We start from the raw sequence: 18,235 nt of genomic DNA, 5'->3' as shown, positions 1-18,235 counted from the left end.
CGTTAGACGAACAGAGCCAAAATGCTAAGTGATATTGTGTTATTTGGAATTAAAAGTGACATAGATGGATGTATTTTCTTGGAAGGAATTAACATAAACAATTATGAAGAGGTCTTACTTTTTATGCTAAACGTTTGACTAGTAGGGATAGACTAACTTTATACACATTTTCTTACATCAATATCCTCATATAATTTAATATCAAAGAACAACGGCACTGTAAGTTTATAGCTAATTTTTCTTTGTATTTTTTTCTGACAAAATGCCATCTTACGTCATATGTAGCAATCTCCAAATGCAAACTACAGTACATGAAGAAGTCTGCTAGAGGCAAGTAACTAACTCTCTTTAGGGACAAGTCACAGGGGAGATGAGGCAGGGTCCAGATGAGGACTGCCATGTTCCGTAAATCAGAGGTTGCTGTGTTCTGCATCTCCACGGTGGAGACCTCCTCTGTGCCCCTTCTAATCATGAGGGTTCCTGATGTGTGGCTAAGTCAGTTGTTGCTTCTTAGATATGCCAACTCCTTAGTATTTTCATTGTCCTCATCTAGCACCCATATTTCTGCTATCTTCACCAGGTCATAAGCTCAAAGGAGCATCAGCAAATCCTCTTGTGTGTGTGTCATCCCCTCGGAGCACAACAGCTGTCCCTTGAAACTGTAGCTGTGCATTCGCCCCTGTGCGGGTCAGTTTCATGTCAAATTGACACAAGCTGCTGTCGTCTGAAAGGAGGAGACTGGAGAAAATGCCTCCCTAAGATCTGGCTGTTAGGCATTTCATAATTAGTGATTGATGGGGTACAGCCTGGCTTATTATGGGTGGGGTCATCCCTGGGCTAGTGGTCCTAGGCTCTGCAAAAAGCAAACTGAGCAGACCATGAGGAGCAAGCTAGTGAGCAGCACCCCTCCATGGTCTCTGCATCAGCTCCTGCCTCCAGGTTCCTGTCCTTGTGAGTTCCTGTTCTAACTTTCTTCAATGACAGACTACATTGTAGAAGTGTAAGCCAAATAAACCCTTTCCTCCCCAACTTGCTTTTGATCAAGGTGTTTCATCATAGCAATAGGGACCCCAACTAAGACACCCCTTTCTGGGGTGAAGTTTTTCTCCTCAAAACTATATTTTATCATAGAAAAAAAATTTATCAGATACAAATTAAAAACTAACTAGTGATGCTTCATCTTTAAGACAGGAGTAATATTGAGGTCATGATTTAGATGATAAATTAAAATTTGAACTGGAGAGATGGCTCAGCAGTTAAGGGAGCTTGTTATTCTTCCAGAAGACCCGAGCTCAGTTCCCAGCACCTACATGGCTCATAACCATCTGGAACTCCAGCGCCATGGAATCTGAGTTCTCCCTGACCCCCTCAAGCATACACACACAGACACACAAATAAAAATAAGTCTGTTAAAAATTATTTTTATGTCTTATGTCTAAGCACAGCTCTCCGTTTTTATCATCACTGTGAGATACTTCTTTTTCTTATTAGGCTGCTTCTTATATTAGAAACTTGTATATGAACTAAATATGTGTACTCATTTATTAATTAAATATTATACTGGGAATGTACATACAAATTGCACTTTCTTTGAGGCCATCTACTTTGTTCATTTCAACTTTCTTGATTAAATTTCTTTGCCATTTTTGGTCTGAAAGATAACAGTAGACATACATAAAACACTTGTAACATAACCAAATGACTTGTTTATTCTGATAAGGCAAACTGTTATTAAACGGATAAATCATTTGAAGAGGTCTCAATGGTTGCTTGACATTCAGTGCTAACCCTAACCTGTGGCCAGAAGAATCACTGACACTTTAATAAATGCTCAGACTTCTCTGCCTCATCTCATCTACTATTATGAACTGCTAAACCTGAATTTCCTTTTGCCCCCAATGATGAAAAAGAAAGAAGAAAGCAGTTGGAGAGCATGCTGGCTTAGAAGTCAAGGGAAAGTTGGAGAGATGGCTCATGGTTTAGCTTCATTCAGTGCTCTTACCGAGATCTAGAGTTCAGTTCCCAGAGCCCGTGTTGAGAAGCTCACAGCTCCCTATGATTACATCTCCATGTGACCGAAAGCTCAACTCCAACTCCCGATGTTCTAACACTCTTTTTTCGCCTCTGTGGGTACCCATACACACTTGAAGTCATATGCATGATCTTTTCCCACGTGGTGAAAATGAAATAAATCTTCTAAATATGCTTCCAGCTCTGAAATGGAATCATTTTGTTAATGAAATCGTCAAAAACTATTTCCATGTCAATTATGGTTTTAACTTGGAGCTGTCTAGTTTCCCATCTAGAAATATGTATACAGACCTGCAAGAATAAGAGTTGTATCATGTATATGGAAAATGAGGCAGAGGGTGAAGTGAACATTGTCTGGTGGATCATAGGCAGACCCTTTGGAGGCCTGCCTGTCTCTACATTGTCTGATGGAGCATAGGCAGACCCTTGGCAGGCCTGCCTGTGTCTACATTGGCTGATGAAGCATAGGTAGACCCTTTGGAGGCCCTCCTGTGTCTACTTGTTAGTAGCATTTGTAGGACCTCCCTAGTGACTTATCAAACTGAAGATATTGTTACATTCCAAAACTAAAAGTAAATAATGTTCACTTTAACTTTGTTAAGCCAAGAAGTCTTTGGTGTCCCCTTGTTTAGTTTGCTTGAAGCAGGAGCTCCTGTAGCTATTAGCCCATCATATCTGTTTCTATATTGATGTATCATACTTAATATAAAGTTTAGAGGACTACAGATTTTCCAGTAAGCAAGCTGAGAGTAATTACTTCTTCATAATTACTGGGAAACTTTATTGCCATGTGTTTCTGTAATTATATTTTGAATACTCCCCATTTGAGCGATAGACCATAATGTCTTCCCCTATCTCACAGTCTGAGACTTATAACAGCCTCTTGCTTCCACAAAGGCCTATTATTCATTTAGTCTCGATTTTAACCACTGTTAAAAGCAACTAAACAAAATTAATTGACACCATAATACTGTAATAAGGAAATTGAAGGCAATGCAATATTCCCATGCCACAGAAATCAGCTCATTAGTCAGGAGTTTGCAGCTGTCCTCAATGACGTATCTTTCCCTCTGTGTCTCGACAGTCAGAGCAAGACAGATCTCAGAGTTTACTCTGTGTGCAAATCACTTGAGGTTAAACATGTGAATCATGATCAGAGGCTATGGGTAAAGAGATCACGGGGATGTATTTGTATGGTCAAATCAAGGAATGGTATCCTGCATGTGTCATGTGCTCTCTGATAGCTAGAAAATCATGTAAGGTCTACTGTACTCCATGAACTGTTAGCCTCTAGGCAATGATCAACTCCAGCTGGATATCTGGAACTCAAGGATCATATCCTGTATATAAACCCACCCATCTTCTAAAAATTAAGATTTGTTCTTTATTATTTTTATTTATATGTTTAAGTGTCTTAGTTAGGGTTTCTATTGATGTGGAGAGACACCATGACCATGGCAATACTTATAAAGGAAAACATTTAATTGAGGTGGCTCAATTACAGTTCAGAGGTTCAGTCCATTATCATCATGATGAGAAAAAAGGCAGCAAGAAAGACAGATGTGGTGCTGGAGAAGGAGCTGAGAATTTTTACATCTTGACTCAAAGGCACCAGGAAGTAGTCTGAGATACTGGGCATATATGGCACCTCCAAGCCTGCCACCACAGTGTCACACTTCCTCCAACAAAGCCACACCTCCTAATATTGCCATTCCCTTTAGGGGCCATTTTCTTTCAAACCACCACAATATGCTTGTGTCTCTGTGTGTGCCATATGTTTTCAGGCTCCTATGGAGGCCAGAAGAAGGCATCAGATCCCCTGGAACTGGAGTTACAAGCAGCTGTGAGCCATTCTACAGGGGTGACGGGAACTGAACATATGTTCTGAACCAAGAGGAAGAAACGTTCTTAACCACTGAGCCATCTCTCTGGGCCCATATTTTTTAAATAACACATTTAAAGTTTCACTTTAAGATATAATTTTAAAAATCAATCTATTAATTATTTTGGCCAAGGCTGTTGATAGATAAAAACTCAATATTTTAACCTTACAACATTAATTGGCATAAATGCCATTTTCAGTGGCCTTAGCCTAATACCTTGCCAATAGCTACAGTAGAATCATTCAAGAATAGCACCCTGTTACAGACTTTAAAACTCAAACACATTTCAATTGAAAACTAAAAATGCCTTGCCCTGTGACTTCTAAACTTTAACTCTGTGCTCAAATTGTTCTTCCAAGGTTATTTTTTATTTCAATGAACAAAAAGCTCGAAAAACCTCAAAAGGAATTTAAAAACCATAATCTGTGGTCTCTATATATTTAATCCTTGGCAAAATGAGCATTTGGAGTGCTTCTGTAATTATGTATATTACAGTTGTTTTGTCTGTGTGTATGTCTGTGTACCATGTGCATGCAGTGCTAGTAAATGCCAGAAGAGGGCATCAGATATATGGAACTATAGTTCGGGATGATTGTGAGCTGCTCATAGGTGCTGGGAATCGAACCCAGGTCCTCTGGAAACACAGTAAGTTCTGTTAACCACTGAGCAATCTCTTCAGCCCCATATATGTGTATTTTTTAATACTAGTAAATAAAAGAGTTTCCAGAGTTAATTAATCAATCATTCAAGGCCCTTTCTTTTACTATAGGTATGATCTTCTAAGTCTAGCTATTTCAAGGTTCTACAGGAATTCCTTTAAATATGTATGTGTGAGCATGCAGGGATATGTCTGCATACACACACACACACACACACACACACACACACTCAAACATATTTCTTGTGTGTTATGTTGTCTGTATATTATTTGTGCATGTGTTTGTGCATGTGGATGCAGGCCATAAGTCAAACTTGAGATTGTTCATCAGGATACCACCTACCTGGTTTTTGATACAAAGTCTACCACTTTTCTGGAACTGACTAGTTTTCCAGGATGCCAAGATAGCAAGCTCTGAGTACCTGCCATCTCCTTCTCCCCAGTACTAGGATTGCATGGTGCATACCATGCCTGACTTCTTACATAAGTTGTAAGGGTTGATCTTAAGTCTCCTGTATGCATTGCCATCTTTCTAGCCCTTTAATGTGTATTTCTTAACCAACCCCCTGTGTAAAGAAATGTACAACACATATAAAGATACTTAATATATTGAAATTAAATTAAATTTATAATTATAGATATTAACTTGCTTTAAAGAGGACAAACAAAAGCAAGAATTATTTCTTTGAACAGAGAAAGACTTCCTGGGACATGTCTATAGAATAATTACATTTGATACTTTAATGTGAGACCTAGAGAAGGCAGTCCCCAGTGCAACCTGAAACCTGTTGCTATGTGAACAGTTAGACACTCTAGCTAACAGAAAGAGGTATCTTTAACAGTTTTGCACTCATAATAGAACCTTTGCAACCAAGCAATGATAAAGTCAACAATAACTAGAAATAAAACCACAGGAAGTTCCCAGAGCAACCTCATGAGACATGAATGGTGATCTACCCTGCACAGAGTGAGATGCTTCTTTGGCGGGTTTACAGTTCTGAAAGAATTCTTGCACTTCAGACGCCAAAGAATGATAAAGCTAATAACAGCTAGCAACAGAAGCAGAGGAAGCTGCTGAGCGTGCTCAGGTCAGCTCTCACAAGTTTCCATACAGTAGCAACACAGTCTACATCAGGAAAGGGATAAGAAGCCTTGTGACATTAGCAGGAAGCAGGATGGGGGACAGAGGACAGAAGGCAGTGAGAGTATGTTTCTTTCCTAAACATGAGATATCTTGTTTCCCTAAGATCAGTGGCCCATCACGTTGGCTCAGTGGGGAAAGGTGCTTGCTCTGATGCCTAAAGACTGGGTCGAAAGCCTAGGACTCACATGGTAGAAGTGGGGCGCCCACTAGTGCAAACTGCGCTCTCACTTTCACATGCACACTTCCACACATGCCTACAGACAAATAAATAAGTGAATAAGTAAGTAATTGTATTAATTCTAAAAATGAGTCAGAGCTGCTGGCTCTCATCTGTAATCATAGCACCCAAGAAAGGTAGACAAGAGATCTACCATGACTTTGAAGTCACCCTGGACACCCAAATAAGCTCTAGGCTAGCCAGGCTATAGTGGGAGACTCTATTAAAATATGTAAAAGAACAAACAGACAACTGTACCATAGAAATAAAACTATGTGTTTTGCATTTACATACATGAATTTAGTTGCTGGAAAGTATTTCACCTAACAGGTATACTGAGGTGACATTTCTTATCATAGGAAACATGGCCAATTTCTTGGAGCAGAAAATGAAAGTTGCTTCTAGATTTGTGCACCTGAGTGAGAAATTTGTACTTGTGTCAATGAGATGATCACATGTGAGCCCGGCATCTCATTTAATGGATGGATGGGGCCAGAATCTCAGAATGCCAAGGGAGCAAGCACTCTGAAGAGGATTGGTTTTACTTGGCATACGCAGTTTGCAAATCTCACAGGAAATATTCTCCCTCATCAGATAATGGGATTAGTGATTGATTGTGTTTAGCTCTTAGTTTGGTCCTCTGGAGTGACTCACCCTCAGTTATAATCAAGGCAGAAGTTTCTGCAGCTACAGTGGTCATTCTTTCCCTTGTGGGATTCGTGTAGTTTCCCCAAAGTCACTAAGTCAGATGGTCAGTGGATCAGACAATGAGGAAACATGTGGGTCCCAAGATCTATATAGGATGCTTTCTTTCTCACGGGATCTTATTCTCAAAGGATGCCCTCAGACCTCCAGTACTAGTCTAAAATTGCTTCTTATTATGAATCCCACACATCTTCATTTATAAATTAACCTTAGTGTATTGGTCTCTTTTCTATTGTAATGGTGAAGAACCATGACCACAACAAATTCTAGAAGATTTATTTGGACTTACGGTTCTGGAGGAACCATGACAGCAAGTGGCAGGAAGCTGTGAGCTCCTATTTTCCAACACAAGCAGGAAGCAGGAGGAGCATGCACGCTGGCAATGGCACGAGTCAGTAACTCCCAAAGCCCACCTCCAGCGATGTACTTACTCCAGCCAGGCAACATCACCCTGCATCCTGCCCACAAACAGCACCACCCACTGAAGACCAAGTGTTCAAACATCTGAGCCTGTGGGGGACATTCTCAATTAAACCACAGTAAATAGTAAGATATTAACAGCAATCCAAAGAAAACGGGAAAAGAATGTTACATTATACTTTCATAAAACTGATGTGAATGTGATCGCTCCCTCATACTTAAAACATCGTAGTGTGCCCCCCCTTTCTACTTCATATAAAATGTGAAATGATTCTGTTGTGCGAGAGACTATCATGGAGTCAAAACACACATATGCAAACATTTACTCACCCAGAAAGAGACCAAAGTAACAGTTGTAATAATTGAACCAACTTGGTGAACCAGTGAATACATACTTGCTGGTATTTATTAACAGGAGTGTGAGTAAAGGGGTCACTTACATAAGCCTGGATGGCAAAAAACAAACAAACAAACAAAGCAGCTTCACTATGGAAAAGGCCAGCAGAACACGGAAGACTACTGTCAAAAGTTTCCCCTGCCATCTACAACTTGCAAGCAGCTGGATACCCGACTACCTCTACTATCTACCATTCAGCTGGTGGACCTCTCCCTGCTCCACCATCAGCAGCTCTTTATTGCTTTCTAACTGCTGGGGATGGGCAGAAACCCTCCAAATCTCTTTTCTCCCAGACATGTGAGATTAACCCCCTGATGAACATTCTGGAGGGAATAGTTCAGTTTGTAGCAAATTATCATACAAAAGGTCCTGCACTCAGGGCTGACATGAAATGAGTGTAATAGACAATATGACTTCAGTGTGTGGTTTACAGTTCCTTTAGTATTCTAGAGCCTTTAACTCCTTATGTAGAAGAACCTAATAGTTTCTCTTTGACACATTCTAATTGCCATCATTTCCTTAAGGCTGCTATGGAGTAGAGTTAAGGGATATTAACAAGTACTGAATCCTCAGCAGAAGGTCTGGTACTAACGGCAGAAGCTAGGTGCTGCCAGTCCAGTAGCATATGCAGAAGGGAATGCTGGGTAAAGGACGACTCAGGTCCTGGGTGAGGGGGGGTGGAATAGTTGTGAGAGTTCATTAAGTTTTCAGATCATCACAATAAAGAACATGAGTTGATTGCTTCTGAGATTTTCCATTAATTAATTAGTTAGCTAATTACTTAAAGACAAGATCTCATGTACCAGGCAGGCCTCAAACATACGTAACCATGAATGATGTTAAACTTCTGATACACCTGCCTCCACCCTGCAGAGTGCTAGGATTACCAGCATGTCAACCATGATCTGTTTATCCAGGCCTAGTGACTGAACTCAGGGCTTTACACATGCAACAGACGGACTAAACAGCTGAGCTACACCATCATGCCATTTATTCAATATTTTTTAACTACACCTGATCCCTAATAGATAAAACTGTGGAAAGTGACACTGGAAAGAAGGGGAACCACCCTATGATGGTGTGTGTTCTACATAGGACAGGAACGCCATCTGACTTTCCATTACTCTTCACCAGAGTGAGCCATGTCTTTTTCTTTTCCTTCTGTTCTGAAAAATAGAAATCTGCAACTAACTAAAAATAGACTTAGAGGGTTGATAAAAAAAAAAACATTGCTGTCTTTTAGAGATGAATAATTTTCAAATATTTATTTGTAGTCACATGTTTGTAGAAAGCCTATTTGCAGATGCTGGCTTGCTTGCCTTCATTCTCCACTATTGATTTTTTTGAGACAATTAGAATTGTCTTCAAACTTGAAAATGCCCAGGGATACAATTAATATTTAGCTGAGTTCATGTTCTCAGATGGCAATGGAAGGAAGTGATTTATTTTTGTTAATTATGAACTTTCAAAATAATAGTTGTTTTATTCCAACACATACACCAGCCAATTAACATTCACAGTCTTCTTAATGTAGTCACCAAGTTTGCTGGGTCAATGTGACTTTCTCTTCAGACATGTAGGGATGTGGAGGCAGTCATCAATTATCAACACAGAGTGTTGCTTTGTTGGGTTTTAAAAAAGATATTTTGCAGTGCCATTGTTGGAAGAGACATTCTAATATATTTTAATTTTTATCGCATTATTCAAGAAAATGTACTTAATAAAAATGTACAAGACCCGTATAGTTATTCCAGTTCATCAGATAAGATTCACACTACTATGCCATCTACCAAATTGCAGAAAGGCTGGAGTTAGTGGAAACAAACAGGTTTACTCGGGGTCAACCCTATGAAAATAAAGAATGCTTTTCTATCTCAAATTCCTACCTTCCAGGTTTTAGTACTGCTTCTGTGGGAGGAAACAGGGTAGAGGAAGACAGAGGCAGAAAGCCCTTCTCTGGGCAGGGTCTTAATCTTCAAGGCACTGCCTTCACCTCCTCTTCTTCTTGGATTTGGACCTGGGTTTCTGTGGGCAACCTATGTTTTTTTCTCTTCAGACAAATATGGTCTTTTCTCCACATCAGTTCTCTGAGCTGAAGAGGAATTGGGGAAGACTGTTTTAGGGGCTAAATGCTTACCAGTTTAGAGCTAAGAGAACAGAAGAGGCAAAAGCTGTCCCCTGGGAGCTGCCCTGACATACTTGGTGATAGATTATCAGATTTTTCACTTGGCATCCCCACAGTTTAACTCCCTGCTTCTCATTAGCTTTAACTGGAAAACTGAAGGGGAAAATCCTGAGCAGAGGGTCCGCTTCTGTGAAGTTATAGAGGATTAGTGAGAAAACAAAACTAATTTGGCTGCTATTTAGCTAAATATCTACATCTTTGGCAAGAAGCTCCCAGAATCTCTTTTCTGTTTTATCACCTGAAGATGCTGGTTACTCAACCGCAAGAGGAAGCATTAATCTAATTAATATTTACCAATGAAAAAATCAGCAGTCAAATATTGGGGTAAGAACCTGAAAGTTCAGAGAACAAGAAACAGCCTACCTCTTCTGTTCCTCTGTCCAAAAGGGCTGAGATCCTCTCTCTGCCTACCTTATCACTTCCTTTCTTTCTCTTTACAGTCCTCCAAACCTCTATAGTCAGCTAGTGGCTACCTCTGTCCTCTGACTCCAAGCAAGCTTTATTTGTTAGAAAACAATAAAAAAAAACCCACACAACATTTTCCCATTTGTGTCGAAATAGAAATTAAGTAAAATAACAATATAGAAATATATACAGGCAGAAATTACAATAACAATGTCTATTCCATTTGCATTTGATCAATTCAGGGAAAATACTCCATTATCTATTCTATCTTACTGAGTTCAAAATGTCATAACTAATTCAGTTTCTACCCTAACTTGTAATACCAACCGAAAGTTTTCTTTTTATGTCTCTCAACCTTTCACTTTACACCTCTTTGCTGAGTTCCTTTTCTAAATTTGGTAACAAGGAAAACTATAGTTATAACTATCTAGTCTTCAACTCCATCAGAGACCTGACAAGGATATATTATCTGAGTAAACAGGCAGTACATAATAAATAACTTCCAAAACTAAGAAATGACAGAAACATTTGGCTGACTGGACAGTCACCCAAGATTCCTCTGTAAGGTTGGGGCATCCATCCTCAGCCTACAAGTCTAAAATATCTAATATATGGGAAATTTTTGGTTGACTTTCTTTTTCTTTTTTCCTTTTTTATTGTTTTATTGAGGTATATATTTTTCCATACTCCTCTCCTTTCCTCCTCACTCCCATTCTACCTTCTCCCAAAATCCCCATGCTTACAATTTATTCAGAGATCTTGTCTTTTTCTATGTCCCATGATGATTACATACATCCATGTATGTATCTCTTAGGGTCCTCTTTATTGTCTAGGTTCTCTGGAATTGTGAACTGCAGCCTGGTTTTTCTTTGTTTTATGTCTAAAAGCCAATTACGAGAAAATACATACTATATTTGTGTTTCTGAGTCTGGGTTACCTCACTCAGTATGGTGCTTTTTAGTCCCATCCATTTGCATGCGAATTTTAAGATATCATTGTGTAGTACTTTATTGTGTAAATGTACCACATCTTCTTTATCCATTCTTCAGTTGAGGGGTATTTGGGTTGTTTCCAGGTCCTGGATATTACAAGTAATGCTGCTCTGAATGTAGTTGAGCACATGTCCTTGTGGTATGATTGAGCATCCTTTGGGTATATACCCAAATCATGACCCACCATGGTTGACAAGCCCTGGCTCCTAACAGAGTGCATTTCTCAGTTTGTAACTTGGTATTCGATCCCTTCTCCAAGCTGCTGCTCTGATTTTTAACAATTTCTCAAAATTGAATTCTACGGTTTGCATAGTGAAAGTGCAGCTGACTTGAGAAGGAGATAATCACACACAAGCACTGGGGGTGCATGTGTTCCTCACTATGCTAGAAGGCTCACGACCTGGAGACAAGTGTGCATGCGATTTCAGCCATTTATCCAGGAGTATATATTACAATCTCTCGAGGTCTGCCAGCACTTTCCCGAGTTTCAGCGATGGCTAGAACACCAGGCGGTGGAGCTTAAAGAAAGAGGGCCAGAACCAAGATGTTACTTCAGAACACACTGATGACAAGGACCCACTGTGAGCCCAACTGGACAAGTTACTTATGTGCATGGAGCGCTTACTGATGTGGTTTTCCTTTCTTTTCCTTCCAGCGCCCAGTGAGCCTTTACTGTGCAAATTTGCTGATGGAGGACAGAAGAAGAGACAGAATCAGAGCAAGTACACCCAGAACGGGAGGCCATGGCCCAGAGAAGGAGAGGTGAGTCCTGAGACCAACTCAGAAACTGGGCAGCATTCCTTCCTCGGGAAGATGCCAAAGCAGACATAGGGTGCTGTGAATAAAAAGAAGCACCTGCTCAGGGAGACTAGTATCATGTATGCCCATGCGTGTATACGATTCTTTAAGTGTGGTTTGAGGAGCTTGGCTGGTGTCCTGCTTTGTCACTCTCCATCTTATTCCATTGAGACAGTGTCTCTCATGGACCCAATGCCAGCTATCAGCCTGCAGTTCCTAGAAGTCCTCTTCTGTTCATACACCTATTACCAGCATATGTGGCTATGATGAGCGCTGTGGATTCAAACTCAGGTCCTCATGGTTATACACCAAGCACTCTTGCCCACTGAGCCCTCTCCCCGACCAGGGGCTTTATTTTAGCCACCCCTGTCTCCTCCCAATACTAACCGACAGTGAGCTGTGGCTCTGCACCTGCTAGTCTTTGGGAGTCGGTCCTCTTGGCTGTTTATTTTTCTAAAATCACAAGGAAAAGGCTCCTGGGCTTTTGTAGTGTTTTTCATTCTTAAGAAAATGGGATAAAGTAGTTTGATTGAATAAATGACATTTTGTGCCAAAGCCTTAATTTCAGTGGTGGAGGGAGGCTAGGATTTATAGTCCAAGCACATGATTTGTCCATTTGTCTTTAAAGAGGCATCATAATTATGTGCCGCCCTATATCCTGAACCCCAAGAGACCTGTTCTAAGAAAGGAAGGAAGCTGGGAGATTCCTCAGCAAATGATTTTGCCATTTTCCATTTTCTGAGGCTGTTTTGAGTATGTCTATAAGGGCCTATAAACTACCTCTTCAATTGCATAGCTGTAGTCAAGTACTATAGAATGTATATCATCATAGTAAGAAGTAAATAAAATAATCATTGAGTACAGGAGCCAATGAAAAAGTGCAGGAGTGTTCACATTCTCCAGGTTAGAAAGGAAGCTGAGATTGTGTTTTAATGAGGGTGTGTGGGTTGGCCGATGTGTCCCAAGCATAATTTAATGCATCAGCAGGCAGTCTGACAGCCCCGCATCATTACATTTGGCCCGTACAAAGCATCTGTAGTCTAAAAAGACTCATTTGACCTTAAAATGTGATTAGGTAAAATGCTTGCTAATTAGGGCTATCTTTGCACCAACCACATATTATAACCCCAAATTCCATGATTCTGTAAGAAAACTTGGCTCTCTAACAAACTTCATTTCCTGCAGAAAGTATTGGTAATACTTTCTTCAGGCTACAAGGGGTAGTTATAGGTAGCTCACATCTTTTGGTATCAGTGCAAGAACAACAAAAACAAAACCAACACATACAGTTCTCACCACAGAGAGAAATAGAAGTTGTCCATTCTGGAGCCAAACGTGAGTGAACGTGGCCTGGAAACATGGATTCTAATTACCTCACTGCCGTGCCCCAATGGAACAACAGCCTCCTAGGGCTTTAATCACCAAACAATTGAAGATGTAAATCATGGTGCTTTTCAATTACTCTGTAGGGAACATAATTAGGTCTTTCCTACATCTGAGATGCTATCTCATGGCATTCTTGAATATAGAGGCTCTGTTTATACATTCCCTAAAGATTTTGCCTAAATAAGGGGGCTAAAAAACTATCCAAGATAACTTGACCTTTGGCCTACCACATTCCATGTTTAAATCTACGGAAGTTCTAGCCTTTGTACCATGGTTCTCTGTAAATTACGAAGAAGAGCACAGTCACAGTGGGGAGGAAACTGGACATGCTCTGCCGCAGTTTGGCCACCCTGCAAATGAGATTATTTTTCTGTATTGATTTCTATTTTCCAATTTCTTTTGCTTTTTATTTTTTTTATTTCTTTTTGTTCAGTTTCAAGACTGCGAGTTGTAGCTTTCTTCCAAGCCTTGTCTAATGTGGGATGCCTTGGTTCAGTCTCATGTTGCTGTAACACATGCTTCGCAAAAGAGACTTAAGAGAAAAGGTTCAATTTGTCACATATCAAGATTACGGTCCATCATAGTGAGCAGGGAAGGCATGGCATCAGGTTCATGAGGCAGCCGCTCACATTGTGTCTGCAGTCTGGAAATAGAGATGTGGTGCTGCCTATAACCCCAGTGCTGGAGAGGGAGAAAAGTGAAGGGAGTCTGGCTTAGCCAGAGTAACAGAAGCATCAAATTCCAGGCTCAGTGTGAGATCTTGCCTCAGTAAATTATCAAGGAACTCACCAGAAATCCACCTCTGGCCTCTCCCATGCACATATGTACCCACACACATGAAAATACATACATTCATACAGCACACACAGATGCACACACAGAGAGACACATGCAAAGACAGAATGCAATTCCTATTTCCCTAAGGCATGGACTTTGAAAAAGGAAGCAAATTACAGCAACAACAAAATTCATAAGCCTGTATCTGTAACAGAGAACAGGAATAATCCAGTTGAGTTAAAATCCAGGAAAAGTGAGTTGTAATGCTCACAACTAAATCTACAAATCTTCGGGTCTTTGAATCAAGGTTCTCTGTAAATTACAAAGATGACTACAGGCACAGTGGGGAGGAAACTGGACATGCTCTGCCGCAGTTTGGCCACCCTGCAAATGAGATTATTTCTCTGTATTGATTTCTGTTCCCCAATTTCTTTTAAATGTAGAGAAACTAAGGGGCTGGTAACAAGAGAGAAAAGAAAAAGCCCATTTCGCCCCCTCTCTTGAAAGTTAAGAAAAACTAATAAAGCGAAAAGAATTTCTGCTTGATATTGCAAGCGTTCCGGAGTTAAGCAAAACACAAAAATTGATAGGCTAATTAAAACTTCATAATTTCAAGCCTTTCTCTTTGGGGCAACATTTTGATAGTTAATTAGCACAGGCTGGTGAACCGCATTTATTTATAAAACTGTAAGACTGGGAGCTTTGCACAGAGAAAAGGACACACATAAGCAAGACTTTCAAATATATGCTAGGGGCCATGATTTTACCTAAATGAAAAGCACAGGGGGCATTTTAAGTTATTGTCAGATCTTGCACGAGATGCCTAAATGCTAAATAGTTAAGAGATTGGGGTATTTCGGCCCATCACTGATCTGCAGTTCTTTCTTTGTGTCATTTTAATTTAATTTTTATTTACTTTTTTCATACAATATATTTTGAGCATGTTTTTACCTCCCCCAATTCCTCCCAGATCATCCCCACCTCCCTCCCTGCCCAACTTCATGTAAGCTTTATGCTTTCATAAACCTTGTTGACATTTAGCTCAGTAGAAGTCGGCTAGATTTGTAAGTCTGTTTCAACATCCAAACTGCTACTACACTCTCACTACTTTGTCTTAAATATATAGAGAAAATCTGATTCATCTAAAGGACGTTGAAGCCCTAGCAGAACAGGATGTAGAAACCCACAGGATCTACTGTATTGCAGGAGCTTGCAGCTGGCCCTGCACTGATATCCAAACTCCTACAGTCGAGAAGGACTATGGAGGCCCTTTAATAATCAAAATGAAACATACTTCTTGGTAAATGATCACAGCTGCTTCTCTTTTGGTGAAAAATCACTTCCTGGCCAGTTCAAGAGCGTCATCTGCAAACCTAACACAACCGGGAGAGAACTGGGTGTTGGCACTCATGGTAGGAGCTTCCCAGGATCCACCTCTGGTGTTCATGTTCTGATGGGCCAGTGTTTATGATATATTTGTTCCAGCATGTTTTTTATGTCATTGTTAGTTAAAGGGTATTCTCCCTTTATGACTGCTGTGAATGTCCCCATCCCTAGGGCATGCACTGCCCAGAGTAGAGGCCATATTCTCATGGCTAGCTGCAAGGAGAAAACTGCTCACCTTAATCTAGATGGTGCATGCACCTCCAGTGGTCTGGAACCAGGAGTGCTTCCGACTAGTTCAAAAGATGTCAGGAACATGAGGGTACACCCACTGCTTACTCCCATGTTACAAAAGAATTCACTTCTAGTGACTGCCGAGGCCAAGTTGGAAACTGAACTCTATCCCAGCTAGGAAGAATGGCTGACTAGACAGAAAAGAAGTAGATGACAAAATCAAATTCCTCTCGATGGCAACCTAGTACTTCAGTGAAGACCATTACACACTGAAATATTAACTGCTACAACCACCACCTCACATGGACACACACAGAGAGATACTTGTGAAATACATGTATTTACAGCATGGATTCAATCTTTCTATAGAGATAATTAGACCAAATAAAAAAGATGGGTAAGTTTCCACTACTCTGTGAGAGACACTCAGGTTTTAAAAGTTCTCTATGTTTTATTGCTATGAATGACTTTTGTGTGTGTGTATTTATATTTAAATATAAATAAATGCTTATTTAAATTAAAAATGATATCCTATCACTAGATATTTACTCTTAACTTTGATATTAAATAGCCCAAATAACATTCATTACTATTAATATTATTTCTTATTGATTCAAAACATTAATATTTTATGAGGTATTCCTAAGCTTGAGATTAATGGAAGCAGCAAAAACCCTCGGTAATGATCCCATTGGAGTTTACTTCCAAAAAAAAATCACATTTTGGTCACAGACACAAATAAGAGACATGATAGCTATAGAAGAAGTAATTGAGGCATGTACTCAGAATTTCAGTGAAAAAAAGTCAAGTTTTTATTGCAAAGGAAAACCAATAAAATGCTATTTTTTGTCTTTCTCATATCCATAATTCTCCGACAGAGTCAATTTAAAAGCAATCAACAAAGGAAGACAATAATTTCCCTCTAGTTGATGCTCGGAAGACACTGTTTCTGATTATGGCAATACTTAGAGAAATGATCCTCAGAGTTTGGATACAAAAGTGAGCTGATGGTATTAATCCTGTTAATAACCAACCCTGCAACTGCTGGAATAATGACATTATATTGACTAGAAAATCAAATTAAGTTTTGGGGAGATTCAGTGTAGTAATATTAAAGTTTAGAATCCCTAAACTATCCCCACTTAAAGAATAAGTTTTCAGTAAAACTGGCTGTTAGGGTGGGGTTTTTTCTTCTATTTTTGAGATTATAATATAATTACATCATTTCCCTCTTCTTTTCCCTTCCCCAAACTCTCCCATGTTCCTCTCCTTGTCCTGTCCCCTTCCAAATTCATGGCATCATTTTTCATTAATTGTTATTGCATATATACATATATATATTTCCTAACTATAACCTGCTCAGTCTGACCAGACCATTTGATACTGGATAACCAACTGGTGTGTCCTTGGGAAGACATCTCCCACTCTGAGCATTCCTCAGTTGCCTGTGTTATTTGTATAGGGTTGGACCCTGCCCCCTGACCTTTACCTCCATCCTGTCCACATTAGTATGTCTGTTGTTGTCCTTGTTGAGCTCCTATTTAGGCCGTCGAGTTGGTAAGACTCTATGGGTGCAGCTTCTGACATGCCTAGGTGACTGATCTCAGAGCCAACTCCCCAGTCGCCTGGCTCCCACAGTCTTTCTTCTTCCACTGTGACTTCTGAGCCTTCAGCGCATGAATTGCCCTGTAGATGTATCTATTGGGACTGGGCTCCACAACTCTGCACTTTGACTGGTTATAATTTTCTGTAATTGTCTCTGTCTCTTGTAATGAGAGGTTTCCTTGATGAGAAGTGAGAACTATACCTATCTATGGATATAAGGACAATTATTCCGAATGTACTTAGGGATTAATTCATTTAGTAGAGTGGTGGTTTGAAGTTCTTCTCCAGGGCCAATGACTTTACTAGTTCTGTGTAGTTGGTGAGGTTTCAAGCACCACGCATAGTTTCCTTCTTCTTGAGCAGGTCTTAAGTCCAGTTAGAGAGCTGTTGGTTACTGTGCTATCTCTGCACACCTAGGGCTATCATACCCTGCTGGTCTTTGCTGTGGGTCATAGGACTATTGGCTGCCCCTTCCTTTGGAAGCTTGCAGAGCACGATCCAGTAACATGAGAACTTGTCCTCAGGAAGGAGGCTTGCAAGTCAGTTTCAGCTCTGGACCCTGTATCTGAAGTGCATGCTGTCTTCAGCAATAGGATTTACCTTCAATCTCTTGGGGGCAACGAAAGGTAATAGCAATACCCTGTAATGTTTAGGAGTCTTTTCGACAACCCTGCCCAACAACTCAAAAGAAGGCTTCTCATGCCTGGTGTTGGAGTTTTTGTTAGGTGGTCTATGACTCTAAGAGGGAGAATTGACAGCCAGATGAGAAAATTGCATTTGAATTACATATGTATATTGATGCACAGACTTGAATGTATTATAAGTTTTATGTTTTAGGTATATTGCTAATAGCATGACTTTTCAGACATCCTTCCATGAAAATATTTAAGTTCCATGCATTTTTTACTAGCCCAAGATTTAGGCCTATGAATACAATGATTATATATGAATAACCTTAGCTACATATCTCAGTTACACACACACACACACACACACACACACACACACACACACA

General features: G+C 40.0%; 1 protein-coding gene across 14 annotated transcripts in view; it reads left to right on the top strand.

Moving 5' to 3' along the window:
• The window catches only part of Rbms3 (RNA binding motif single stranded interacting protein 3), a 1,318,100-nt gene that overhangs the window by 1,170,366 nt on the left and 129,499 nt on the right, over positions 1–18,235 (top strand). For all 14 annotated transcript variants that reach the window (XM_026779049.1, XM_026779048.1, XM_026779046.1 and 11 more), the window contains one exon: positions 11,693–11,799. In XM_026779049.1, coding sequence (XP_026634850.1) covers positions 11,693–11,799 — 107 coding nt within the window. The remainder of the gene's footprint in view (positions 1–11,692; positions 11,800–18,235) is intronic.

The sequence above is a fragment of the Microtus ochrogaster genome, chromosome 5 (assembly GCF_000317375.1).
Source record: "Microtus ochrogaster isolate Prairie Vole_2 chromosome 5, MicOch1.0, whole genome shotgun sequence".
NCBI lineage: Eukaryota > Metazoa > Chordata > Mammalia > Rodentia > Cricetidae > Microtus > Microtus ochrogaster.
The sequence above is the reverse complement of the archived record's forward strand: the minus strand, read 5'-3'. Positions and strand labels throughout refer to the sequence as shown.